The 27039-nt window shown below is 42.2% G+C and overlaps 2 protein-coding genes across 4 annotated transcripts in view; one reads left to right on the top strand and one right to left on the bottom strand.

Moving 5' to 3' along the window:
* The window catches only part of RB195_010440 (uncharacterized protein), a gene marked incomplete at both ends in the record, with an annotated part of 53964 nt that extends 49811 nt beyond the window's left edge, over nt 1–4153 (bottom strand). The window contains 2 exons of one of the 2 annotated variants that reach the window (XM_064191442.1): nt 2673–2788; nt 4078–4153. In XM_064191442.1, the coding sequence (XP_064049024.1) occupies nt 2673–2788; nt 4078–4153 (192 nt within the window). Of the gene's footprint in view, nt 1–2672; nt 2789–4077 lie in introns of those variants that run through there. The other variant, XM_064191441.1, reaches the window with a different exon arrangement.
* Nucleotides 4154–8030: 3877 nt separating this feature from the next.
* On the top strand, nt 8031–27007 carry RB195_010439 (uncharacterized protein; the record flags this gene model as incomplete). 2 transcript variants are annotated; one of them, XM_064191439.1, is made up of 12 exons in its annotated part: nt 8031–8163; nt 11612–11673; nt 11756–11851; nt 13678–13797; nt 17190–17378; nt 17438–17616; nt 17713–17815; nt 20568–20669; nt 25811–25975; nt 26237–26319; nt 26417–26530; nt 26968–27007. In XM_064191439.1, 12 exons carry the CDS (start codon nt 8031–8033, stop codon nt 27005–27007), a joined length of 1386 nt encoding a protein of 461 aa, XP_064049022.1. The 2 variants fall into 2 exon arrangements, with proteins under 2 accessions (XP_064049022.1, XP_064049023.1); XM_064191440.1 differs by lacking the exon at nt 8031–8163 and having other exon boundaries at nt 11620–11673.
* Nucleotides 27008–27039: the final 32 nt, after the last annotated feature.

Below are 27039 nucleotides of genomic sequence, written 5' to 3'. Positions count from 1 at the left end.
ATTTTGTATGATGTTTTAAAAGAGAACGGGAGCGCATTTTGCCCAGATACTACCTTCAGAAAGTTTTATCAGATAAACTTTTTTTCTTTTCTGAAGTTAGAGACACAGAAGGTCCCCCTGTTCGGGAATAAATTATGCTACAAAAAAGCTTTAGACTTGCAGGATTACGATAGTCTTCATTTCCGTCACTTTGAAAGCTGTAGTGGTTCCTGTTTTCAACGAAAATTTTTATATACGGAACAAAATTCCAGTGGATGTGCCTGATTTTGCAAAACAATTTAGTAGCCAGTGAATTATATCTCAGCCAGTGATGCAGCGTCTGATTAGCGATAGATATGCAGAGTTAGCTAATTAGGTAGCAACAAATGTGAATATCCTTACAGGATACGCTCATCGCTGGTTGCTCAGCCGAGCCATGATCGAAAATCCGATGGGACCCTATTTACACGCACAACTTCTGCAGGAGTTTCATCCCGACCCATGCAGTTAAGGATACTGGGATGAGGAAATACCGGAGCTTAAAGGCAGCGTATCACGATTTTGAAGTGGTGCAGAACTTACAGCCTGTGCCTTACGCGCCACCCTTCTGCACGCGTCTCATTCAATACGAGCAGTCAAAGATTAGTTAATTCTTTTCACCAGCCTATTCAAGTGAGACAAATTACTAGCCTGCCGAGGGACCAGAACGTGTACATAGAAGCGTATTTTAGCGCACTTCATAGGAACTAAAGCGATTCTCACGCCACTTTTTTTCATAAACGACGATTGGGGAAAGATGAGCGGGCGCACGCACGCAGACGCAGACGCGCGCGCACACACACACACATGTATGCATAGAAGTCCGCGTAGTCCTGACTGTCCTTCCTGCGGTGAGCTCCGGTTTAATTGTCTAATCCTGAGGTTCACTAGCTGCACAGCTTGCATGTTTACCTTCATCCCTTCTCCAGTTATCTTGATACATTGAGAGAAAAGTTGGTACATCTACGCGGACAGTGATCGTGCACAAGTAAAGTCAGCGCAGCCACTAATATAGCTTTGAGCAGAACAATTTTTCCAATATGTACAACCTTACGATTCCCTCTTAGCCATAACGGGATTAAGCACCAGTCACCACGTAGTAAGATTTCGAACACAGTATACGATGAAGCTGTGTTGGAAGGCCAGTTTCCACAGTTTTTCCACAGTTTTGTGATTTCTTTAAATTATTTATGGACTTCTTTTGTCTCTTGATTGTGGAGTATTTTCTTTGTTGCCTCTAAATAGTATTTATCCTAAAATATTTTGCCAGTAGGTAGGTTTATTAGTTGGTTGCGGGGGATGATAAAAAAAAATCTTCCTCTTCAAAAAAGCACAACCTCAAGCGGGGGAAACCTTAACTATGTATTCAAATGCTTTTGGCAAACTGTACTGTGAGTAAGGACATTCTTTTAAAACTCACATTGTACTCCTCGTTGTAAACACAACAAATCTATGGTGCTGAAGAAGTTCAAATTTACACTGCGCGTTTTTATTCAACAGTATCCGTGCTACGAATAGCAGTTGAAATAAAGAGGAGAGAAAATGTAAAAGGACGAGAGGTAGATGAAGGAAGGCGGAGAAATTATCAAGCTGCATGATATGTATGAATTTTACTCTTTTTAGCATACAATGCGCAAAACACCTTTAATACATAGATAAAACCAGTGGGAACAGAAAACTTTGACGCAGGATGAAAGTACAGCGAGCGACATACCTGGGAAAGTTCCCGGAAGATTGTGCCAGCTGCGCGCAGCGACCAACTAACGAAAATAAAAACATGCCTACGGCTATTCTCATCAGTTTAGAGCAGAATGCCACTATTCAGTTAAAGGCAGCGTATCGCGAAACTGACGATGTTGGAGTCTCTGTGGGCAAAGATGGAGTACGGACTACAGATTGGGAAAAGAAATTAGCGTGGCCCTACTCAATTGCTCCTGATCGTCCTGAAAAAGGCGTTAGAGAACGGTGTATACTACGAAGTGCGTTTGGACGCGCCCTTGAACACACTCTAGTCTCCCCAGCAGCTTATTCATTGGTTTTACGTGAATAGTCTGTCGAGGAGACCTTATTGATCTTTGACCGCTCCTTTGTGGATGCTGTGCGTGCGTAAGGATACCGCGTTTTTACATACTTCGTGGGAACAAACGCCGGTTCCCACGTCGTTTTTGTGGATCACCAGAGGAATTGGGCAGGGATGCGCTCATACTCGTAATCTATGCTACGATCTCTATAGTCAGGTCCAAACGACATGAAGCACGGTGCAGTTGCGAAAACGGTTGCACTGGAAGCGGCGTGTTAGAGCTGGCGGTTGAAATCAAGGTGGGACCATCGCAAATGCAGCAATGAACGATGGTAGCAGGGGTCCTCACTCGATCCTAACCGCTGCTGTTCACCGCACCGCTTCGAGCGCAACCGCTCACGCAACCGTGCTGGCTTCATATCGTTTTGACTTATAACATATTCTCCCATAAATACCACAACATTGTCAGTTACGCGATATGCTGCCTTTAAGAGTCGTGTACCTATGAAAAAAGCTTTGTAAATTAAAGAACTCAATGAAATTATGCTGATGTAGCGTCTCACTGGTAGTCTAATATATACTATCCTGATATTTCAGAAAAAAAAAGAAAAAAAAAAGAAAAAGGAAGCACTACCTGTAATTCGGACTCAGGATCAGGGACTTCATCTGTCGCTTCGCTGAGGACTTCACTGGCTAGCTCAGAAAGTTGCCCTTGCAGATTCCTTAGCCAACTCATATATTTGCAGAAGCCTGGAACGTGTTGATCTACATTCGATTTTCGTGCTGTAATATGACGCAATCGACCAGTCACGAGCAACGCGGTTTTCAACCGTTTGTGGGTGACTGCAAGAGTCTCACAGCAGCGCAGCTAGTGAGTGGCCTCCACACCGAAGTTGAAGTTAAGCGACGATCACGTCATACAAGGCTACTGCAGGTTTGCCAATGGATGGACAGGAGATCGTGGGTTTTTGATTGAAGGAGCTACCACTGGATACGCGACGAATGGCTTTAATTTTCGAAAATACGTAGACTCGTTCTTCCCTGGGTGACTTGTAGAATGTTACAGCGCACGGCTTTAGTGCGCATTACTAGCATCCTTATTGGATAATGATAACGCATCGTTATTTATTTCTTGATGCGGAGAATCGCACAGTACGGAGAAAAATCACTAAGCACGCAATAAACAAGCATTTCAAACAAAAAAAAAATCTGCCAACTTCTCCGTAAGAGCTTCTGCGGGCAGTGCACGATTGATGGTTCGTAATCGCTCTAGAGCCAACCAAGTCCTCCATTCATCTGGGACTACAAATACTCCCAGACTTCTCTGGGAAGTTAAAAACACTGACTTCATACATGGACAACAGGTCATAGTATAGGTTGCACACACGTTCATAAACCCCAAACCTTTCTGAGTTGAAGTAGAACATACAGGCACATCGCCAGAGGATTGATTAACGCCATACGTTTTAACCTCCTTTATCCTTCAGATGCATAATGCAAATTTTCGAGAGGCATTTTACGAGCATTGTTCCAAAATCTGCTTCGATATTATGCAGTCCAAACAAAGGCTAATCGCACATCTTAACTTGGTGTAAGCGGCTTCATATACATGAAACGATAAGAAAAAATGAAAACAATTTTTCGGAGTGTGAAGCTTTTGTCTTATGCAATCAGTAAGGATATACTAATACAAGAGACTAGTAAGGGTTCGCTAGAAGTCGCGATAAAACTACACCTACAACAAGAAACAACAGATTCAGCTACGAAATCAAAGAAAGACTCTGGGACGTCTCTGTCTATGACGCTTCGAGGAACAACCCGTCCAATCAATCCGGATTCGATTCGCCCCGCTGTTAAACGTGCGAAGGAGACTATGAGTCACTAAATGCATGAATTAGAAACAACGAAAAGAAAGCTTGAAAATGCTGCAGAGTAGAGGCAATGCAATACTGAGCCCGTGTTACCGGAGAGTGGATGTATAGTGAACGACCGAAGCATTTGATTTCTCTAGCTTTGAACCCAAATATTCTCCTACTCACAAGAAAGTAGTGCAGTTTCTGTGAAGGTGAAGAAAATCAAGGGCAAGTCAACAACAGGGATATGCTGATCACTCATGGCATATCAGAAACTAGAAGATCTGAAGATGCATCATACTTCACCAAAGAATTTTCATTTATTCGAAAAGTGCGACACTTTTACCGCAATTGCAGATGTTCGCCTAGTTCACCTTAGTAATTCATGATTTCACTTTTCCTTTTACCCCTGTCTGATAATACGTCTGCGTTCGTGAGTTGATTTAATTAATAAGGGTGATTAAAAACTGCAGATAGGCTTAACAATTACTGCTGAATTTATCCTGCATGTTGCTTGTCTTGTCGGCCATGTGTGGGGGTTTCACTGCTTACTTCTTTTCATTGCCTTTTTTCTTGTCAAGTTATCTTGACGTTGTAGGTTTCTTTTCGAAGAAGAGTCGTTTCTTGCTGTTGTTTTTCGAAAACTAAATATCAAAAAGGACATTTTTGAGCAACGAGGACAATGTTATGTTTCATAAGTGCTACATTCCCCTATGATTCCTAAAGCTGCCGTTATCCTGCTCGAGTAAGTGTACCACTTATCATCACCGTCGATCGGTGTTCTTGGTTTCTACAAGTTTCGTCTTGAACATTTAGTGGTGAGTGTTGTTAAGCTTTCGTCTACGATAGGTAATCGCAATGAAGGGTTGTCCGTACCCTCTACTGCAACTTTACTGAATGACATAGAGGAGTTAAGTTAGCCACAAGAAGCAGTTTTGGCTGATTTCATTTTCTTTTTTGAGAACATTTCAGCTATTTGATTTATGTGCTGAATTAATTCTCAGCGTGCGAAACAACTCCAGAAGTACTCCCTGACTGCTCGATAGTTAGAAATATTGGAAAGGTCGGACTCCCTCCACGAACTGCTGTTGTACTGAAAGGCTTCGTCGTTGGTAAGCATCGACAAGCGATAAGATGTTGAGAACTTCATATAAATTTCCTTGGCTTGACTAATGCATACACATTACAACTGCAGATCTGTTCGGTGTACCTTTGATTTCGCATGTGAACACTCTTCAAGCAATAGTTTCCTCTAGCTGTTCTATTTCAGTTCACTTACTAGCATTGACTTACTAGTTTACTAGCATGCCTATATGCTGTTGTAGATTGTGGGGGAGGAGGGTGATTCCGTCCATTTCTTCCTAATTGGCGTAAGAAACGGCCCGGAAGATACGGCTTCGAGCGTTCCGGTGCGCTATTTTCCACAAGGAGTTTGACTGGAGCGCGCCAGCCTTGTGGGGTGATGCCTTTAAGCTAATGTAACCACAAGCGAGATCAAGCATATCAGTGAGATAACGAGAGACCCTCTTTGCCTGATTAAAACAACTTCTTGACCTTCCACGCCTTCGTCCATCTACGAACAACATGTACGTAACACATTTTTGCTAGTTGAATTTTTTGCGATTATTTCCTTGACAAATTCCTGTCATTCGCAGGAAAAGGTTCGATTTCCGTCGAAGCCGAAATATTTGTAAGGTGCAAAAGAATGGTTACTTGTTGTACAGCTGGTGAAAGATAGAAAGGACAAAGAATAAAGTCACTTGCGACCAATCCACTTGGGATGCTCCAACGGGTTTCACTGCAGTTCGTAATCGTTGAGGTTTTGGAACGCGTGTTGGCCTATACAATGACTTGCGGGGGCCAGCCGACAATCAAGTCAGTGTTTTTATCTTCTCAAACAAGTCTGGTACCAATTTATCGACCCCGGCGGGATGAAAGACTTGGTTTGCATTAGGGTTTAGAACTGGTGAAGACTGACAGCAATTTCAAAATCCAAGTTAATTATTCGGAATAGTTTTTGCTGTGATTCTAGCAATTCTGCGATCGTTCAAGTCTTCATCAACACTTTAACTTCAATGGAAAAAATTTTCGGTTGACAACCACATCGTTCTTTTGACGATAAGAAAACAGTTGGACGTACAGTAGGTAAAACGTTTTATAACATGGTGACACAACACGTCCTCGATGAAGGTGTGCATAGAGCTCTCTCTGTACGGAAAACCTCCCGGAACTTTTTTCTTGCTTTTCATAATTGCCGATAAAATCCTAGCTTGTAGGGATTCAATTTCTATCCCATTTTTGTATAATTGGCATAGGTGCGATAAGGAGGAGAAGGACTCTCCTTGGGTGAAAGGGATCTAGCTCTTGGAGTGCTGAGATGAGGATGAAGCGAATAGGATCCCTTTCCCAATCGTCCAAAAGTGAAGGAGGCCGGAGCACCAGCTCCTACTATCGCATGTATGATAACTGTGCATGATTAGCGTTTAATATAACCGGAATCGTAGTAAAAGTCCAAGATGCGTACTATAGGTAAGCTAATTAGGCACAATTACACAAAAATAAAGATCCAATTCTTGTAAACTGGCCTTTGAGGAGATGCCCTGAAATCAGGAGAAGCTTCTGGAGTAATGAAGGGTTCTCTCCGTATTGCGACTAAGGAAGATGGAAATCGTACGCAAATGTACAAAAAATGGGTCAAAATTCAAATCCGTATAAACTATGGTCTTAGAGACACCCTAGAAAGAAAATAAGATAAAACTGATAGAAAACGACTTCGCTAAGACTATGTAGTCTTATTCATGTGCTATTATACAAAAAAAAATGAAAACCCGCATACTGTAAGATGAGGTGCGGGCAGTTTTCCGCATACTCTGGAGAGAGCTCAATGTAGAGCTGTCCGCAGAGTTCACAGCTGGGCGAGCGGCGCCGCTCGCTCCCGGCTGTTTGGTGGTTATTGAGCGCGCGATTGCGGCCACTCGGTAACCATCAAGTGCAGACCATGCGGCAGTGAACTCTGGGGGCAGGCTAAGCTTTCATCTATGACGCGTCGCGTCCTCATGTTACACCACGTCTTACGTAGATGTAACTGTCGAAGAGTAACTATTGTGAATGACTTTCTATTTGGGGGTACAATTAAGTTTTGAGGTGTTTTTGTGACTTTGAAGCTTTATTCAGTGAAGTTGGTACAAGTATTTCATTCAAAGTATTGTCCATCTTTAGCTACGACTTTCCTCCATGCTTCACCCAGCATAAGGGTTCCGCGTTGAAAAAAATCCCCGTCTTTTGAGGCAATCCAAGAATCAATCCGATTTTTTGTTGTGTTTGCTGTATCTGCCTTTGTTGTAGAGATCTGTATCGTATTTGCTTTTGAAATTTGGTTCGCATTATTATTGGATTTATTTCTATGTCAATGTTCTTTTTTTGTTTCTCCTTCCTTACCTTTCCTTGAACAACTCTTGCAACTGAATTTAGGTCTATATCGTATCTGTTCGTTCTTGTTCTTAAGTTATTGTATTGCTCTTGCTAATGTTTTGCTTTTGAAGTTTGGTTCAAAGTTATTATAGTATTTGTAAGGGAGGGAGAGTAAGCGAAGGAAAAAAGTAAAACAACACCAACATAAATAAAATGAAATAGGTACAACTTTGAACCAAATTTCGAAAGCAGATACAATATAGATCTCTATAACAAAGGAAAGAACGAAACGCCAAAGATAACAAAAATACGAACGAAGGAACATAAAGACAAAAAAACCAGAGAGAAAAGAAGAGAACCCAAAAGAATGAAAATAAACAAAAATTGAGGCCAATGTTCATCCAGATGACGTCACCTTACAAAATTTGGCAAATTGCCAAGCAAAGTTACCCAAGCCGTCCTCCAGCGGTCAAGAACGCGACGGCGATAACACCCACGGCGCGACGGCGATGACACGCACGATGCAACCACACCGCGCTTTATGTCGTTTTAACCTGACTATAAAACGGTATTTTCGAAGTTATAAGTACAGTCGACAGTTAACAGGACCATCACGTGAGACCCTCGCAACATCCGAGAATTCTTACACCTGAATACAAACGAGTGACTGGATAGATGAACTACCGTCTTGTACGACCTGAAGCTCGTTGCAGACCCAGACTGCGGCGATGAGTGGTGCTAGCGAGGATCCCCTTCCATTCCAACCGTTACACTCAGTGTACCTCTTCGAGCGCAGCTCCCTATGCAGCTGCACTGAGCTTGAAGTTGTTTTGGCCCGTCTCTATCAATATCAGTACTCGGGTAAGAATAATAACGATGGGTTGTTTTTTATTTCCCAAGTTAATCTTATGTCTTTGGGGTACTAATTTGTCCTACATTATTTGATGGGTGTTGAGATGTGGGGGACATCTAGGCAGGGCACTCAAAAAATAATGGCTAACCAGGCAGATTTCTCGGAGTCGGTCACTAAACAGGGTTGGTCAATCTGGTAGTTACTTCCTTGGACTTCGATGCAAGCTTCAGCCACATAGTAATCAGAGTGAAACCACGAAGAAAACCGCAATCAACCTCCATCCAATATGAAGCCACAACGAATTTCGAAAGATTTTTTTGGCTATTAGGCCTATTTATTTTATTAAGAATTTACTATTACTATTTATTATTACTTTATTGGGAAAAACAAAGGCAAAAAGTGAACACAAGCGTCGATGAAAGGGATGAAATGGTTAAATTAAATATGATAATCTGCTGTTAGATGTCACAAAAAAAAGAGGCAATAAATCAAAACATTTCAAAGAGATGCGAGAAAATTCACAACATAGGCCAAAAAGAAGATACCTTGAGCATAACCTAGCAGGCGAAAATGAATAAGGCACAACTTTCGCGCACTCTTAGCATTTTCCCTAGGTTTCTTCCGCCACCATTCCTGTTCTCGTTTATTGTCATGTTTCGTCCCGTGTGTTACTCTTCCGTTGTTCTCAACAAATGCCCTGCTCCTTTAAAAGCATCACTCCACGAATCTGAGGTGGTACGAATTTCAGATGGAGTATTCGTATACGAGATCGTAAATTATGGAGAGGGGGGTGATTCTTTCCATTTCTTCCTAATTGCCGTAAAAAACGGCCCGGAAGTTGCGGCGCCGCACAAGGCTGGCGCGCTCCAGTCGAACTCCTTGTGCAAAATAGTGCGCCAGAACGCACGAAGCCGTATCTGGAGTGATGCCTTTGAGGATAGCATATTGCGAATTTGAAGTAGAATTTGCGGGGAACGCTAGGAATGGGGTTGTGGATTGGGAGACAAGGGGTGGTTCCGCTCATCTCTCCCTAATTGTAAAAAAACAGCGTAGGATCTGCTTCAATTCCATTGTGCATGTTTCGGTCCATTTAGCAGCCTATTCTTTGGTTTTACTTGGATAGGCTGATGAAAAGACATCATTGATCTTCAGCAGCTCGCAATTGATCAGGCTCGTGCACGAGGGTGGCGCGTTCCAATTGAAATGGTAGGAAAAACGATTAGGGGAGATGAGCAGGACGACTCCGGATCCAGCAATCTACAACCTCGTCTCTAGCTTTTCTCGCGGATTCCTTCACCATGACAGTTTCGTTGTAAGTTGCACATAAGGCTTGGCTTGGTTTACTACTTATATGGTTTAACTTGACCCAATTTTTTCGTTGTTGCTTTGTTCCCTTGAACATTTGGCCGACTTTGTTTGGAGGGAAACCATTATATCAAATGCATTGTAATATAATCGCCGTCGCAAGCTCGTTTCTCTTAAATGCGTCCATGTACGAATAATCTATGCACGATCTAGATTTCAGATTGCTTGCTTAACTGACCATCTTTTTGATGCTGTCGCTTCGCGACGAATTGAAGAAAAAAAAAACTTGCAGCGAATCCCATCGTTATCCGTAAGTGTTAGGCTTGTGGAATCCGAAATCGTGTCAAGGCGACCTGAACCCTCGTGTAGTTGCACTACACTTCTGCGGCGTTGAAAGCAGCGCGATGGAGCAAATGGTTGCGATTAAAATGTCTTCCTTGCTAACTCCAGTTATTTCGGATCTCGGACAGGATAGTCTTAATGCGAGAACTAAGGGTATAAAAATAATGGCAAGGATTCTCCGAGAGAACTTCTAAAGTAGCAAGTGTGTGGTTTTTACGTCTTTGTAGACCTTCATATTGGAATCCATAATGGAATTGAACAGTTCTTTAACTCCTAGAACACAACAGCAGGTTATTGAAGAGGAAGGTTTGGAAGGATGTATCCCATACTACGACCAAACACTAGTGAATGTTGTTTCCAAACGTTAAGAAGAGTCATAAAGTCAGGAAAGTGACTATGACCATGACGATGATTTGTGAAAAGTGTTTAAAAAGGTTCGTTCGCAGTTTTTTGGCAGAGCTAATTACTTTTCAAATAATTGCTTGCATTTATTTCTTATCTCTATATATCTCTATCCGTGGTAAATATTGCACTGAGTTGGTCGTTGGGGTTTTTAGGTCACAATTTGTCAGATCTCTACATTTATTCATCATCCTGTTTTGTAACATGCTATCACGCTCATCTTATTTATGCCACTTTCAAAAAATAATTGGTCGAAACTGGTGTCAAACGTCCTTCATTTTGTTGGCTGAAACAAATATAATTAATGATAATGTAATATAATGCAATATATTTGGATTCGTTACCAGTCAAAAGGGAAAATTTCGGAAGAAAACTAGAAAAAATATGCAAGATAACGAAAGCTAAGTGAAAGCTCCCCTTTTTACAGCCGCGCCCTGACATCAACATGCAGGCTAGAAAGACACTTTTCGAGAAATGAAAGTTGCGCGAAAATTGCCAAAAGCCGACTTGTAGAAGATAACCTAGTGCAACAGTGGCGAGAAACGTAAGCTGGAGGATCTGGCTTTCTGAGAGAAAGAACTCTTTCTGATAATTGTTACTTTCGGGGTTTGAGTTGAGATAGTTAGAATAACTTCAAGAAAGGTTTCAAAAGGTTGCAATAGTTGCAACTTCACAATTTATTGAACTAATGCTGATGCTGAGACTTCCAACATACTAAAAACACTCTCCTCAATCTTCGCAACTTCAATTTGCCATAAACACAATAGAGCGAAAAGTTCTCACATCCTATGTTCGGCACTTCAGCAGCAAGACGTTCAAGGCCTAACCATAAGATTTTAAAAATTGACGGTGTCTTCCAGCTCGTAACGTAATCTCATATGTAGTCGGGTATGTTAAAGGCAGCATACTACGAATCTGGGGTGGTGCGGATTTCAGGTGGGGTATCCGTATACGGGGCCGTAGTTTATGGAGACCGGGGTGGTTTCGCTCGTCTCTCCTTGAATCACTGCAAGCAGCCGGCCGCTGAATGCTGTTTTGTACGATGCCTTCTATTGCAGCGCGCCACGCTTGCACGCGTAATGTCCCTATCGGGGCAGTCCGAATTGATTTTCGATGAATCGCAGGGCGGAGGCTGCGCAAGGGGTGGAGCGTTGCAATAGATGGCGTCGTACAAAACAGCATTCTGGAGGCTGCTGTTTGCAGTGATGCAGAGAGAGATGAACGAAACCACCCCGGTCTCCATAATCTACGACCCCGTATACGGATACTCCACCTGAAATCCGCACCACCTCTCATTCGTGGTGTGCTGCCTTTAAGATGCGTGTCCAGTCTAGATAATGAATCCGGACCGCAGGCTTCTTGGATCGTTCAGTCATTATACAGGAGATCAAAAATATTTTGATTAAGGTTTGTACATGAACGACGGGTCATCAAATGTTGCACTAATTACCGAGGATGTTGTTGAACAGGTTTGGGTTTTGTATCAATATTAATTACCATATGTGTCACCTGAACATCTCTGCACAACCATTGCTATTCTTTTGTTTTTAGGATTGTTCTGAGGTGCGATCCGCTCCGTTGTCGCCAAATTCAGCCTTGACTTGCGAAATGTGCCAGAATTATGAGGTTAACTTAACGCTGATTCAGGTGAATACGTGGATATATGCAGTTGGACCTGCTGTGTTTTCTTGACGTGTTACATCTTCGGCGGAGGCTAGTAGTGGTAAATTCGGATCAAAGCGAGCTGAAGCTGAGCGCATTTGCGTAGGCTGCTTGAGATGGAACCATCCCAGACTTTCCTCGGTCTGCTGCAATGAGTGGCACTAGCGAAGGCTCCCCTCCATTCCAACAGTTAAAGGCATCACCCCACGAATCTGAGGTGGTGCAGATTTCAGGTGGAGTATTCGTATACAGGATGGGAGACTACGGAGAGGGAGGTGATTCCGTCCATTTCCTCCTAATTGCCGTAAAAAACGGCCCGGAAGATACGGCATCATTCGTTTCGGCGCACCATTTTGTACAAGAGGTTCGATTGGAGCGCGCCAGTCTTGTGCGGCGCCGCATCTTCCGGGCCGTTTTTTACGGCAATTAGCAAGAAATGGACGGAATCACCTCCCTCTCCGTAGTCTCCCATCCCGTATACGAATACTCCACCTGAAATCTGCACCACCTCAGATTCGTGGGGTGATGCCTTTAACTCCATCGTGCAGCTTCCACCACAGCCGCTTATGCAAATGCGCCTAGCTTCAGTTTTGATCCGACCATACTAACTACCTCCATTTACCGATCGATGAATGATGATCAGTAGGACAACAGCCGAAATGATTTAGATTTTCAAATTACTTTGCCAATAATACTCAATTGCTGACCGAAACATCAATGCCCTGATCCGGAGGCCAGAGGAGGCTAAAGCTTACTGCATCGCTTCCGCTTTATGGATTTGCAACGCTGTTCACCGCAGTCAAGAATGACTGTATGCGAAAAATTCTGTATTTATAAGGCATAGAAAACAAAACAGGAACCAGTACGTCTGTGTTCGGTGACAAGTAATTATAATATTCTAGTCAGCATGTTCTAATGTTGTAAAACCCCATAACTTCAGCTGGTGATTAATGATCATAGTGATCAAGCTTAATTTTAAAAAACGCAAAAGTCAATAAGTAGGTGAAGATCGATGATGATATTTTCTCTTGAAGTGGTTACAATTTCGGTGATTGCCATTTGTAAGTAATGTTCCAACTTGTCTACATCTGTGATCATACAGCAGGCTCTCTGTTTTGCAGATGTTCCTGGGTCGACTTCCTGTGGGGCAGTTCCGTGACCACCGCGCTTGCCTGATTTGAGTCCCTGTGACATTAACTGTACGGGTACTTCGAAGCCGAGGTTTTCAAACATCCTCCCCGGTGTTTGGAGCAACTTTAACTTCGTACTTCTGGATTTGAGAAATAAAACCATTTTCATGATACCTTGTGCCATTTTTTTTCAATCTCCTTTTGAAATAGATTCGCGATCTGCACTCTCGAACGCCTCCAACCCGCAACTAATTCAAAATTCTGCCTGGGCAATAAACGGTGAAAGATTGTATCCGTTGCACAGGGGCATGATGTATTGATGATCAGTCCAGTCACTCACGTTTGAGATACCTTTCATCTTTGATTGTCGGATGAAGTTACGCGAACAGGTCGAATCTGTACCTTACAATTATATAGGTTATAGTACGATTCAGTTATGTAAGAGTTGACGATTTTATCATAAGTCCTATCAGATCAAAGTCCAACTTCCATCATTGTTATGTACGCAGGCATGCGTAACAGCTAAAACTGTGTAATCCCGAACTTGAATAGAATCTTTTTTTATTGTCTTGCGTTGTCCTACTTACGGTGTTTAGCGATTATTTTCTTTTACATTGCTTACAATTTAGCTGTTTTACAGTCACCTTATATATGTTACGTCTGGTTATTACTTGTTTCCAGGAAAATGAGCGTAAATTGCGTGACCAGCTGAAAGCTGTGAAGTCGTTAGCCGAACGCTATGAAAGCGAGTTATCTGAGGAAAGGAAATACAGGGAGGATGTGGAGAAAAAAATGGTTGAGGTAGTTTCTTTAAAGTATTTTTTGGTTACTAGCAACTTGGGGTCGCTAGAAAGTAGGATTGGGACAGCCACCTGAAGCTGCAGAAATCTGTCTGCTATTATTAGGTCATTATAGTGCTAGTTTTATTTATTGTTATTGTAATTATAATATCTTGCCGAACCGGTAAACATCGTCTGTCCTTGAACTGCACATCTAGCAAAAGACATACACCGTTTTTAGTGAAGAACCGCAAGCAGAGTAGGTTTCTATTCAAAAGATGAAGGTAGAAAATCTAGCGGATACAATGGAATTAGCGCAGAAATGCTGAAAACTCTTCTTCTCGGAATTTGTAAGATGATGAAGGTCATCAAGTTTAATATAGATTGACGAAAGGATACTTGACTAGTGGAGACGCTATCATAATTCCTTTCTATAAGAAGCTATCTGTCCATGTCCAGGGAACCAATTAACATCACTGCTGTGTATAACGTACAAAATTAGGGAGCAGTTCATCCGGATCTATTTATCAAACATCGCGAAGAAACCTTCGGTAAATGACAAACAGGTTTTCATCCTAGTCTAGTAAGATCGACGAATGACCAGGTATTTATAGTATGGAGAATCATCGAAGTGTGGCATCGGTATTCCAAGCCTATGCAGTTGGCTTTTCTAGGGTTCGTTTTCGACCCACCGAAGGCGTCTTCTCAGCTCGGTTCGCACTGATGAAATTCCAGGAAAGTTCGTGACGCCGACGATGTAGTAATATTTCCTTCAAGCAGCGCGAAGTTACAACATGTTGTTAACCTTCTGTCGAAATTAGCTGCAGCCTATGGGATTGCAACTCAGCACTGACAAGTACAAGCAGATGTGTTTTTTTCTCGGCACCCTCAGCGGGAGTAAGGGTGAACGGACAACCTATTGAACTCTTGGAAGGGTGTTGTAACTTGGGCTGCATGCTGAAAAACGATGGAGATTTTCAGCAAAGATGCGCTAAAACCGTCTTCGATTCTTTGGTTTCGTTCTAAGGAGACCATCTGATCGCACTCTCCAATTTCTATTGAAGATGCTCCCAGAATCAAGCTAGTAAAAGCCTCTTGGTGGTAAGAGAAAGTTTCGGACGGAATTGGTAAAACAACATGTGAGAACACTTGAAACTCGCAGGTTATGGAGTAGCAACGGATGGGTAGGGCTCTAGCTGAAGATCGAACAGGATGAGATTCGATAAGTTCAAGGTCGTCATACTCTTGCGAAGATGCGGAATATTGCGTTAGAGCGAAACATCCGCCAGCAGTTTAAAGGCAGCGCATCACGAAACTGACGGTGTTGACGAAACTCATCACGATCACGAAACTTTTAATAATGGGACGGGTGTACTCCTCGAGCCAATCTTGAAAGTGGACGACTTAGCATTTTCTTGCTGCTCTAAACTGTGTACTTGATGACGATGAGGTCCCTTCACTAGCTCAAACCGTGCAAAGTCGTATCCGGTTTTTACAACCAGCTGTCAATTTTAGGATTATCAATTAATTATAAATAATGTGAAGAAAGTTTTGAAGGTAACGAAACAAATAAAAAATAAAAACGAAATCAAAATTCATTTAAAATGATTTATTTATTTTCGTTTTTATTTTTCGTTTATGATTGTAATTATTTCATTTATAATTATAATTTTTTTCATTTGGGCGGGTGTAGTGTAGTTGGTTAGAGGTTCTGCTGCCTGCGTGATCGATCAGAGGTTCGAATCCGCCCTAGTGCTCACGAAGCCTTTCATCCCTTCAGGGTAGATAAACTGGTACCAGACTTGTCTGGGAAGATAAAAACACTAACTTGATTGTCGGCTGGCCCCCGCAAGTTATTGTATAGGCCTGTTACACGTTCGTAAACCGCAAACGATTCTGAATTGAATTGATCGTGGCGGTGTATCCCAAGCGGATTGATTAACGCCAGAAACTTTATCCTTTATTCTTTATTTTTCATTTGTTTCGTTACCTTCATAACTTTCTTGTAATGATTCTTGGTGCCTAAGGATTTTAATCGTTCTGAAGAATTACTTTATATAAGAGAAATAGAACTAACCAGAGGTGACTTCGTATTGAGTACTAGGTAACCGTAGGAGACAAACATTTCCTTCACTGCTCCATTACGAGCAACTCGATATATTGAAGATCCGCCTATTTAATGAGATAGCTAATGTGTACTTTGTTGAGAGATTCAGTGACAAACGCGCATGGTATAAGTCCATGACGCCGCTTTTATTGAAGAGAAGGGATTAATCTCAATTCAACATAAAAGAATTAAATGAGTATGTTTCTCGTCCAACAATGATGACTTTGCATATTATTAGTCAAAAAAGAAGAAGCAATGTCATCACTATCCAAAAAGAACATCTACAAAAAAAACTGGAAATAGGGGTAAAACTGGAACTCACAGTAAATTTCTTCCAGTTCTATTTTGCACGGGTGTAGAGACAGATTTTGTTTTTACTGTTGCAAAATTTGGTATTTCTTTCCTGTTTTTCTTTGGAACCTAGTTGAGAAAAATAGCAATTTTTTCTCTTATTTTTGGATTTTATCCTACTAGCGTGCTGAGCTGTTTGCTGAGATGGATATACCTCCAATGTTGCAAAAACTCTTCCCAGCTGATATGATTCTTCAATCGGCTGAGCATCCAGTGCTACGGTGATCATTGTCACTTACTTTAATCGATCATTTTGGGGAGACACACTGCGGCGTCTGTGATACATGCTACATTACTCGAGAAGCACAGCAACAGAATCATATTCAAGAATTGCATGAGGAACTAGAAAATTAGATGAATAACATCATTACTTCTAATGTGTTACAGCGGTCCGTATGATAACAACTGACGAAGTAACGATTCGACATCTCGTAGTCTTCACTTAAACATGTCGGGGATAATCCTAGCAGTTGTAGGCGGCCTGATATAGGTATAGTTGGGTCGAAACGACATGTAGCACGGACAGTGGCGTAAGCGGCTGCGCTTGAAGCGGTGCGGTGGAGCGTAGCGATTGGGATCTTGTGAGGATCCTTGCAACCGTCACTAATCTCTGCAGTTCGCCACGGTCCCACTTTGATTCCAATCGCTTTCTCCACCGTACCGCTTCGAGCGCAGCCGCTTACGCAACTGTCCGTACATAATGTAGTTTTGACCCGACTATATGTAGTTTCGGAACGAAACTGTCTTTTAATTTTTGAAATACCTTTGTCAGCTGAATGACGAATGTTCCCCATTATATACCTCCACATCTCTGCAGAAAACAATTTTCGACTTTAATTGCTATCCCACATCATTGGCTGACATTACGACTTTTGGCATATTGACAGTAGTCATGGAGTACGAGGTCTCAAATTGTAAGTTTGTGAACAGCCTTGTTGAAAAGAAATTCATTTCAGCTTTCTGCACAATTTAACGATGATCTGAAAACTGCTTTTGGTAGCAACACGGCGCTTGAAGAACGTATCAAAGAGCTCTCCCAAAAGCAACAGAAAGAAAAGGAAAAATGCATGAAACAAGTGCAGGATGTCGATCATATCTGTTCAGTCTTGGAGTCAGATATAAAGAAATTAGCTGCTAAGTATCAGGTAATGTTTCAACGTTGTGTCTTTTATAATCTGGGGATCACTATTATAAGACTCTTAAGGAACTGCTCGGTTCAAATCGCGCCACTGCGAGCGAAATGAGGGCTGAACCGATTGACCTTCCACAGAATGCGGATCAGTTGCAGTTCCTTTGTTTGCAGATGAGAGAAGAGTTGATAGAATTGAAGTCTGCGCGACAACATGAGCAGAATGAGTTGCGAGACGAAATCGCTTTATTAAGGTGAAGCATAGCACTGAATACAATATTTCATAGGAGGCAGTGAATGTAAACATGTTTGTAATCTGCGCATAAGATGTTTCCATCTTATCACTTCAGAGAGCAGATTGGAGAAGAACGAAATGCTAAACTTGCTCTTGAGCGTGATCTTCTTGCTCAGGTCAATCATCTTCAGACACAACTTGGCATTGCAGCTAGTAAAGTGAGTAGCTTCTGGAAAGGAAACGTCTGAGTTTCTAGCATTTGGACATCAGTGATAGGCTCGTTTCTTGCTGTATTCTTGGGGTGCAAAAACTATAAGAAGTGTTTGTTCAATATTTGGATTGTGAGGTCTTTGCCATGTAGTGGCATTATTGGATCGGGCATTACTGACTATAAAATTATACTATACCAAACTATACTAAACTAACTACTATCTATACTAATAAACTACATGTCTTCACCAAATCCGTTACTGCAGATAGCTGTGATCCATTTATGAATCATATCGTAGACTAGTTGAAATGAGAAAAATATGGCATGTGCTTGCGTATAATCTTTTACCATTGACTGTGTTGTTAATTGTATAGAAGTCGTACAGCTTAGCATTTCGTGAGGATCGTACGACATCTGCGCATTCCCACTTCACTTCTTGCAGTTTAAAGATACCACGAAATTGACAGTGTTTCGGTCTTTTCACCAAAAGACAGGTTAGACGAGGTGTAGATTACGAGTATGAACGTGACGACGCTCAATTCCCTCCGAATTCGCCTTGTGTTGTAGAACGATGGGGAAAATGGCCCTTTTGTGCGTTTTCTCCTCAATTGTACATTACAAAACGCCGTTAGCGAGCGGGGGGCGAAACCAAGATGTTTCCCAGCGCTCTACCAAGCAAAAACCAACCAAGCGGCAAGGAACGGGACGAAACAAAAGGCAAACGCCCATGGAAAATCACACAAGAATTCGTCCAGACGCCTTTTCGAACGATTCGGGGAATCGACGTGTCAATCTGACTAATAATCCCCAATCCGTCTTTTCGAGAGATTCCAACATTGTTAATTTCGCTGTATGTTGTCCACAACCTTTCCTCCAACGAAATAACACTCTTAATCAAAACAATTAATTTCTTTGAAAATTGGCTGATACTGCCATTATTATTCAGTACATTATTTCATTATTTGAAGTATATATTTCCACTCGTCTCTGTTGTCACATACTGGACCATGTTTTAGTCACGTGTTGTTCTTCGCCGTAATAGTATTGCTAGATAATATATATCACAAATATTAGCTGGCGTGTGTGTGGTGTGTGTGTATCCGCCCGTCCGTCCTTCCAACGACATTAGTTAGGTGTGCTGGCGCCGCAAAGCGAAATAATTGAGACCGGTTCCACGGTGTCGAATTATGCGCTGACGCCTATAACCGTTATAATGGGGTTGGACGGGTCTCACGGTGTCGAATTAGTCTGCCTGCACTAGAAAACGGCAAAATGGCTTAGACGAGTCCCACGGCGCCGCGACGCAGGAGTATCGCAAGTGAATTTGTCAAGAAGTGAACGAAACACTGTGAGTCATTGGCCATGAAAGCTACTGTGTAGAGTTTCACCCATATGCACTCAACGGCATGTCTATCCCCCATTCCCGCACGTTTCTCTCAGGTTGGTTGCATAATTTCTTCGGAAATTGAAAACACGCATGCAAACTGCTGCTTAAAGAGTAGCTTATAGTTTATATGATCTGAAGTGGAACCTTACCATTATCAGATCGATGATGACGTTAATGTCATTTCACGTTAGCACATTAGAAAGGATAAAGGATAAAGTCACTGGCGTATTAATCCACTTGGGATGCGCCAACGCGTTTTATTGGAATTCGTAATCGTTGAGGTTCTGGAACGCGTGTTGACCTATACAATGACTTGCGGGGGCCAGCCGATGATCAAGTCAGTGTTTTTATCCTCCCAGACAAGTCTAGTACCAATTTATCGACCCCGGAGGGATGAAAGGCTTGGTTTGCACTAGGGCGGTTTCGAACCCTCGACCGTGTGGCTACAACGGACCTCTAACCGACTGCGCCACACCCACCCTGAGGTGAGGCGCTGTCGGTTAGAGGTCGTTGAGGAGAGAGAACAAAAACCCATTCAAATTTTGTTTCCAAATTTTTTTCGGAATCGAAGGAATATATTTAGATGTAAAATCGAGTTGGTGTACTCTCCAAATGTATATATTGAGGAACTTAGGAAGAGGACTATTAAATCATCACTTCAATTCATGATCAGTTCGTGGATGCTTAAATTTCTAAAACGAAAGAAGCTTAGTTTTTCAGAAAATGCCTCTACATTTAATTTCTTTTGATCGGTGAAGGGGGACGAGGCGTGCACCAGAAGTCTGATATCCGGCGTTAGCCAGATGTTCAGACTGGTTACTTAGTAAACCTGAAAAATCAGTATCGCTATTCTTCATAATTCGGCTTTTACTATTTTGAAGAATTAAATCTAACAGACAATTTCTCGCTTTACACGAGTGGTTTAATTTTTTATTTTATTATTCTTATTATTTATTTTTATTGCTTTTCTTTCGGACCATCATAGTGTAGTATTGAGTGCAGAAAATGAAGAGCTTTTGAGATCATTTTTTAACATTTGTTCGCGACAATGAGGCCGCTGAAGTTTTTAAGTGGATTTTGTGAAGGAGCAGTGCTTGAAAATACTAGTTATCACACTCCAAAAATACGAATTTTGACATTAAGAACGATTCACAGGTCACTCGACCAATTACCGTAGATTGAGGAAAAAAAAAACCATTTTTTCCAGTCTTCTTTAAATAAAAAAAAACCATGCGAATTAGCCAATACTATATCCTCCGTTGTTCTCCTACCTATCGCCCCCACTTCCCTTCCCACTTCCCACTGATCATTCATGATGTCAGTAAGGATAGTTAAGTCAACATATGTGTGCGTACCTTCAAATTAAATTTAGCTCTCTTCTGCCGACGCTGTTGTTATGTCTAGCGAATCTCACTCAAGACAAATACGAGATCTACAAAACACTGTAGCTGAACTCGAAGCGCAAGTGAAGCAGGTTAGTGATTGTCTTTTGTTATTCGTAATAAATTAAGCACAGTACAGTTTCAATATTTCGTAGAAGATGAGCCTTGTGAATGGTAATAAAGAAGAAACCGCTATTCATATCATTGTGCGCGAGACGTTTATTAAATTGGAGGATAATATAAAATCAACAATGAATTCTAGAGTTGTTAACAAACTTTAACTCTCGTCCTTTTCTCGTTCTTTGAGCTGGTCGAGCGGGCGCCAGTAATCCTTCCATTTGTCGCAGATGTGCCAGACAGTCGCCCAATGATTTCTTCTTTCACGTGGGATACGAAAAGAATCGAACTTCTCTTTCAAAGACTTTGTGAAGAAGTCCGACCAGTGGGTCGGTGGTCTTCCTGTACTAATATCGCGTGGAACCCAGTCGCTCACGGCTCTGGTGCAACGGTTGTGGTTGAAGCGCATCACATGTCCAGTCCACCTTATTTTGCTGTGCTTAGGAAATGCGGCGGCGTCTCTGGTCCTTGATCGCTGACGTAGGACAGAACTTCGAATCTCGTCTCTCAATTGCCTGAAGCGAGATACTTCTAGCATCACTCTTTCGATTGAGCGTTCAATAACGATCACCGCATTTTTTTCGTGCGTGTGGAGTGCCCTGGATTTCTGAAGCATAGATCAGAGCAGGAAGTACTGTAGTGTTGAAGAAGTGAGCACGGAGCCGGGTACTGCTATTCTTCTTTACTACATCTCGATGATCTTGTACGCGTTCCTCAAGCTGTTCGTTTCGTCCTGCCCAACTCGGCGGTCAAGTCGTTCTTCATGTTCATTTCCCGACCCAGATAAACGTAGCTGGTGGATTCCGATATGTTTGTTCCGTTAAACGTGAATTGGGCCATCCAAGATTCATCCGTTACGCATGAACATTGTCTTTTCAGATTCAGCTCAGGACCGATGGATCCACATGTTTCGTCGAATTCCGTCAGCATTCGTTCCGCTTGGCTTATGCTTGATGCCGGCTGATGTTATCAGGACGATATCACTGCACAACTCTCGAAATACCTTTACCGATTAAGGACACTCTGGTTGTCCATGACCGCTTCCGTCTCAACTGTGTCAAAGGCCTTCTTTAAGTCGAGAAAAGTGATACCTAGCGGCTCGATGGGTTTCGAAAGTGTGTGTGTGTGTGTGTGGTGTGTGTTGTTGTTGTTGTTGTTGTTGTCAATCATGCTGAATCCCTTTCGAATCCTTGCTTGGTCAAATGACTGTCCTTCATCTAGCAGTTCCTTCAAGGAGCACTTTTGTGAAGAGCATGTAGATGAAGGATAATAAGCAGATTGGGCCATAGTTCCCGATGTCATCCCTTCTTATGGGGGGCGGTCTTAGGTACTACTTCTTAGGTACCCGCGGCCGAAAACTTCCTGCTCTAGCCTAACGACAACCTCTTCTGCAGCCGAATAAGTGCCTGCAGAAGAGGTTGTCGTTAGAATAGAGCAGGCACATCGTAGGCTAGCCGTGATCACTAAACCACGCCCATCCATCACCACGTCACTGAGATCACGTTCCGCGTTTGTATTGCAATAACGTGATGGAATTCACTTCGAGAAAGGTTCAAAGAACATAAAGGCAACAAAGTAGCGACATAGAAAGCGAAAAAAAAAACATAGAAAATGAAAATGCTAAAAATGAAACAGAAACGTAGATTTGTACAAAAATAAAACATCAGAAAACATTAATGAAGCTGAAAACAGAAACAGAATAAAAGTAAAATGTGTAAAACGAGAACCTGGTAGTTGCAGGACGTAGATTTGTGATTGGAAAAAACTATATAGAAGATATAGGTATATTTCTATTTGTACAGAGTATTTAATGTACGTAAGATACTGCAATAGTTTGTAAAAGTTTCGATTTCTTTATTCCACACAAATAAAACACCATTATTTTCTATTTCTGCCATTTCGTGTGCAATCGTTCGATGTGCCTCTATACGTAAGCTATCCATACTTCGTTAGAAGCAATACCAGTGATAGCGTGCCCCAGCGAGGCATGTTTCTCACCTCATTAGACATTAGACGATGAGGACCGAAGATGGGCGACGCGGGCGGAGCATAAGGCAAACGCAGCGCAATGCTCTGCTGACGCCATTACCTGCTGCGCAGCGAAATTAGCGATCGCCAGTCGTTTCTCCTAAGGATAGGTTGCCGGGAAGGCTGCAGATATCTAACGATACGCAGCCCCCCTTCTTATTCAACAACGCGGTCTTGCTGGTCTTCCACTGTTTAGTGACCTTGCATTCCGATAGGTAACGTGTAGAGAGTCTCTACAGAGTATTGACGAGAACTGGCGGAAGATTCTTCAGATGTTCAGATCTTTTCCTATCGAGACCGAGTACCGTACGATTTCTTACCAACATGATAACACGTCGTACTTCAGACGGGAGAACCTCTGGAATGTCATGTCCGTCTTCCCTCGGATGGTGAGGAGGCAAGTGGACATGGCTGTCAAAGAGATCAGAGTAGAAGTCGTAGATGATATTCTCCATTCCTCTTCTCGATGCAATTGTTGTTCCATTTGGGATCCTTAGAGCACTCATCCTCGTCTTCAGCCAACAGTTCTGCTCTTCTCTCCTTGAGGTCTTCATTTATTGCCTCTCTTCAAAGCTTTGCGAGCTCGAACGTGAATTATTTCTTGCCTGCGGCTCGTGCAGCTCCTCGCTGACGTATCAGTTCTAGAGTTCACGGAGGCAGGTGTCTCTCGGTGATTTTAGAACTCTGACGCGTACTCGTACAGTTATGAAGATGTTCAACGAGCCGATCGTACCTCGTCGAGCCATTGCGAATCTTTCGATGAGCCAGCTAATGGTGCGAAAAGATCCCAGTTAATGGTAATTCTGGGATTTCGTTCTCTGAACTTCGCGGCTTTCTCTTCTCTGCGTCTGAACGAAAATCTTCCTGGAGGAGACGATGGTCCGATCCCGTATAAAACAGGCAAAACCTTTTACTGCCGATGATGTAGTCTATTTCAGTACGGTACCCATCACCGGGTGGCTTTCACGCCTAGAGAGGAGGGCTCCTGGAATTGTGAGTTCCCATGGATATGATGATATAGTCTATTTCAGTACGGTACCCTTCACCGGGTGGCCTTATGATAAAACTCGGAAAGCCTCTCCTCTTGTTTGTTCCATTGGAGACCGTGGGTCCTTTTGTGATTTTGCTTAGGCGTTCTTCTGGAGCCAATCTTGACGTTAAAATCAATGACATTGTAGAAGGCTTTGCTGTAGAAGTTCTCCAGCCAACTTCGGTGTAGAAATAATAATATATTCGATACAGAAAGCCTCGACTTCTTCTTTGTAGTCTTATGTTGGAAGGTATGGCGACGAAGATTGTCAAAGCTGGCGTTGGACCACATCTTTATCCCCAGACGTCTGATTTGAGTGGTGAGTTGATCAAAAGAGTCGATGTTCTTTGCAATACTCGTGTTGCGAGGACTCCACCAACTCATCTCGCATTTTCTTAAGAAGTTTTTCGTCGTTCAGTACATACACGTCGTCCAGTGGGTGGCGTCGTCTCGTCTCGGTCAGCCCGATGACGCCTTCGATGCAAGCGCACGTGCTTTATAAGTACAGATCGCCGTCCTAGTCTTTTTCCGTTTCGGTAGCCTATATGACTCCTGCAACCCTATTTTTCCTGGCGCTACCGTACCAGGCTTTCCTTCGGAATCAGGAGACTCATTTCTATTACTGTGACATGCGTAAAATATTAAAAACCATGGGCAGGTTGCAACCCTCAAGTCCCATAAGTTTTTGGGAGAACGTTGCGATCTCTCGGATGGACATGTGGAGCTTATTTGTTGGAGGTGACTTTAAACGACCTCTCTTGCATCTCCCACTCACTTGATTGCAGGCTTTGGCCGGACCGACGCGCGGGATACAAGTCATATGTCATATGTCGTATGTCCTGAGTCAGTCCTGGCACAGCAGAAACAGGGAGTCCGTCCCCTGAATCCAACTACGCCTCAAGACAGGCATAAGGTCGCTTTTGATCCGCGATTAGCGCCCTATCCGCCTGGGAACGCGCCACGTAGATTCGCGACTAACCGCCTGTGATCCCTTTAGTGAGGGAGATCTATGGCTTCTAGCACATACTGATATAATATTAGGTGAACTAATAAGTTCTGAGCGTTTTTGCTAGATGTATTTAGCGAGCCATATGTGACATGTAAACATAAAATGGGGTCATACTACTATTTTAATTTGACATTACGAGAACAAAAACGGGAAAAGATCATGGTTCAACCACGGTAAGCCTGCCCAAACGATCGCTAAGCCCGGATTAATAGTCAAGAAGGTTTTGTTATGTTTGGTTGGAAGAGAATCATCCACTATGAGCTATTCCCATCGGAAGCAAACACTCAACTCGGACCTGTACTGTCAGAAGTTGACTAGATTGAAGCAGATGGTCGACCCGAAGTGGTCAGAATACACCAATAGGGAAGTTTGGGTCCCATCAAGACAACGATAAGCCGGACACATCTTTAACGGCGCGTCAGAAGCTCCGAGAGCCTGGATGGGTGGTTCTACCACACCTTCCGTATTGCTCAGACCTGACACCGATCGACTATCAAATTTTCAAGCTTTCCAAAATTTTCTTGATGGTACAAAACTGACCTCAAGAGAGGCTTTGTGAGGTGGTCAAGTTTTTGCTAATAAGGACGAGGACTTCTTTAATCGCGGAATTATGAAATTGGCATCAAAATGGACAAAAATTATCGAACAAAACGGCGCATATTTGATCTAAATCGATTAATATTAATTTCGTTAATTTAGTCGTCGAAATAAAGCGAAAAAACTCAGAGGTTTTTACTTCACCTAATGTGATATACTTCCTCACTTTCTACACCTCACGATGAATTGCAGCAGCTTGATGCGATATGTTGAAATACTGTTAAAACACGAACACGAGGACAAGTTAATTTCGTGACTATAAAGCATTTTGGAAAAAAAAATATCGGTTTCTATATCGGTTCAAAACTCTACTTTTAACCAGTCAGGGATGAATTTTCAAAAAATCCCATGAGCTTTGTAGAATTGGCTCTATTAGAGAATTTCACTCCGCCTCATTTCATTTAGATAATTTGGTTGTGATTGTGCCGCAATTATATCTTGTCTCAATTCAGGTCCAAAGCGAACGTGCTGCAGTGGAAATGACTGCACAGAATTATAAAGCACGGTGTACCTCATTGCAAAGCGAATTGGACACATCAGAAGCCGTTCAAAAGGACTTCGTGCAGCTTTCTCAAAGTTTACAAATTCAACTTGAAAAAATTAGGCAGTCTGAACAGGTAGAGAGTTGAATACTCGACTATCACACATCACTATAATGAGAATAATGATAATTTATAAAGAGAATATGATGTCATAATGAAATTCAGCATCTCACTTACTTCTTTATAAATCAATCATTACCATTTTTCAAACATGTAGAATCATTCTTGCCCAAGGTGATTTTCACATAAGAACAGAACATACACCTAAAAGCAATTCATAATCCTTCAGTAATCATAATCATGATTTCACGGGCATCAAACTACTACGTTTTGCAGGAGGTACGATGGCAGTGGGAAGATGACGTTGAGAATTGCTCCGGTTGTGGAATGTCAGTAGTAAAATTAAAGCCACGACCTAGGTATGTTATCCGAGGTTCACGAGATGAGACTATAGACTTAATCTGATTTGCATCTAACTGCTCCTCAGAATCTACTGTTTCTATGTTTTGTTTCAAGGTGTTTGCACTGTTGTAAAATATTCTGCTCAACATGTGTGCAACAGACAGTTCCTAGCGGACCAAATCGAAGGCTTGCTAATGTTTGCCATGTCTGTCATACCCTGCTTAATAGGTGCGATTTCTCAATTTCGACATTATTTATTTATTATTCGCTCTGCACCTTTGATCAGTCAAGCCCCTCATGGTTGAGCATGATCTGTATTCAATTATTAGTGTGAGCAGATGCGGAAGATAATTAGCACTTAACTCATCAAGGGCAGTCTAGGAACCATATGCATATCTTTTCGAAAAGGAGTCACAGGGAGAAATAAAGAAGAGGAACGTTGTGGCTTTTTAAATACACGGTCGGAATTGAGATATTATCAGTATAACGGTTTCTGTTTTTTCTCTCTCCCTCTTTTAACCCGACTATAATGAGCGTAATTTGATTCTCGCTCATATCGGGTGTATTCAGTGAATTGCACCTGCACTCACTGTGTACAAGAAAAATCCATCTTTCTAAAAAAGCTCCGATTCCTTTCACAAGATTTTATAACTCTCCTCTTTTAGGGATTCAAAACCATTCTTTGCCGTGGATCCTACAGACTAGCTCTGCATCAGATCATTCATTAGCTGCGTTTC

Source organism: Necator americanus, chromosome III, assembly GCF_031761385.1.
Source record: "Necator americanus strain Aroian chromosome III, whole genome shotgun sequence".
NCBI classification, from domain to species: Eukaryota; Metazoa; Nematoda; class Chromadorea; order Rhabditida; family Ancylostomatidae; genus Necator; species Necator americanus.
This window is presented reverse-complemented; position numbering and strand designations above follow the sequence as displayed.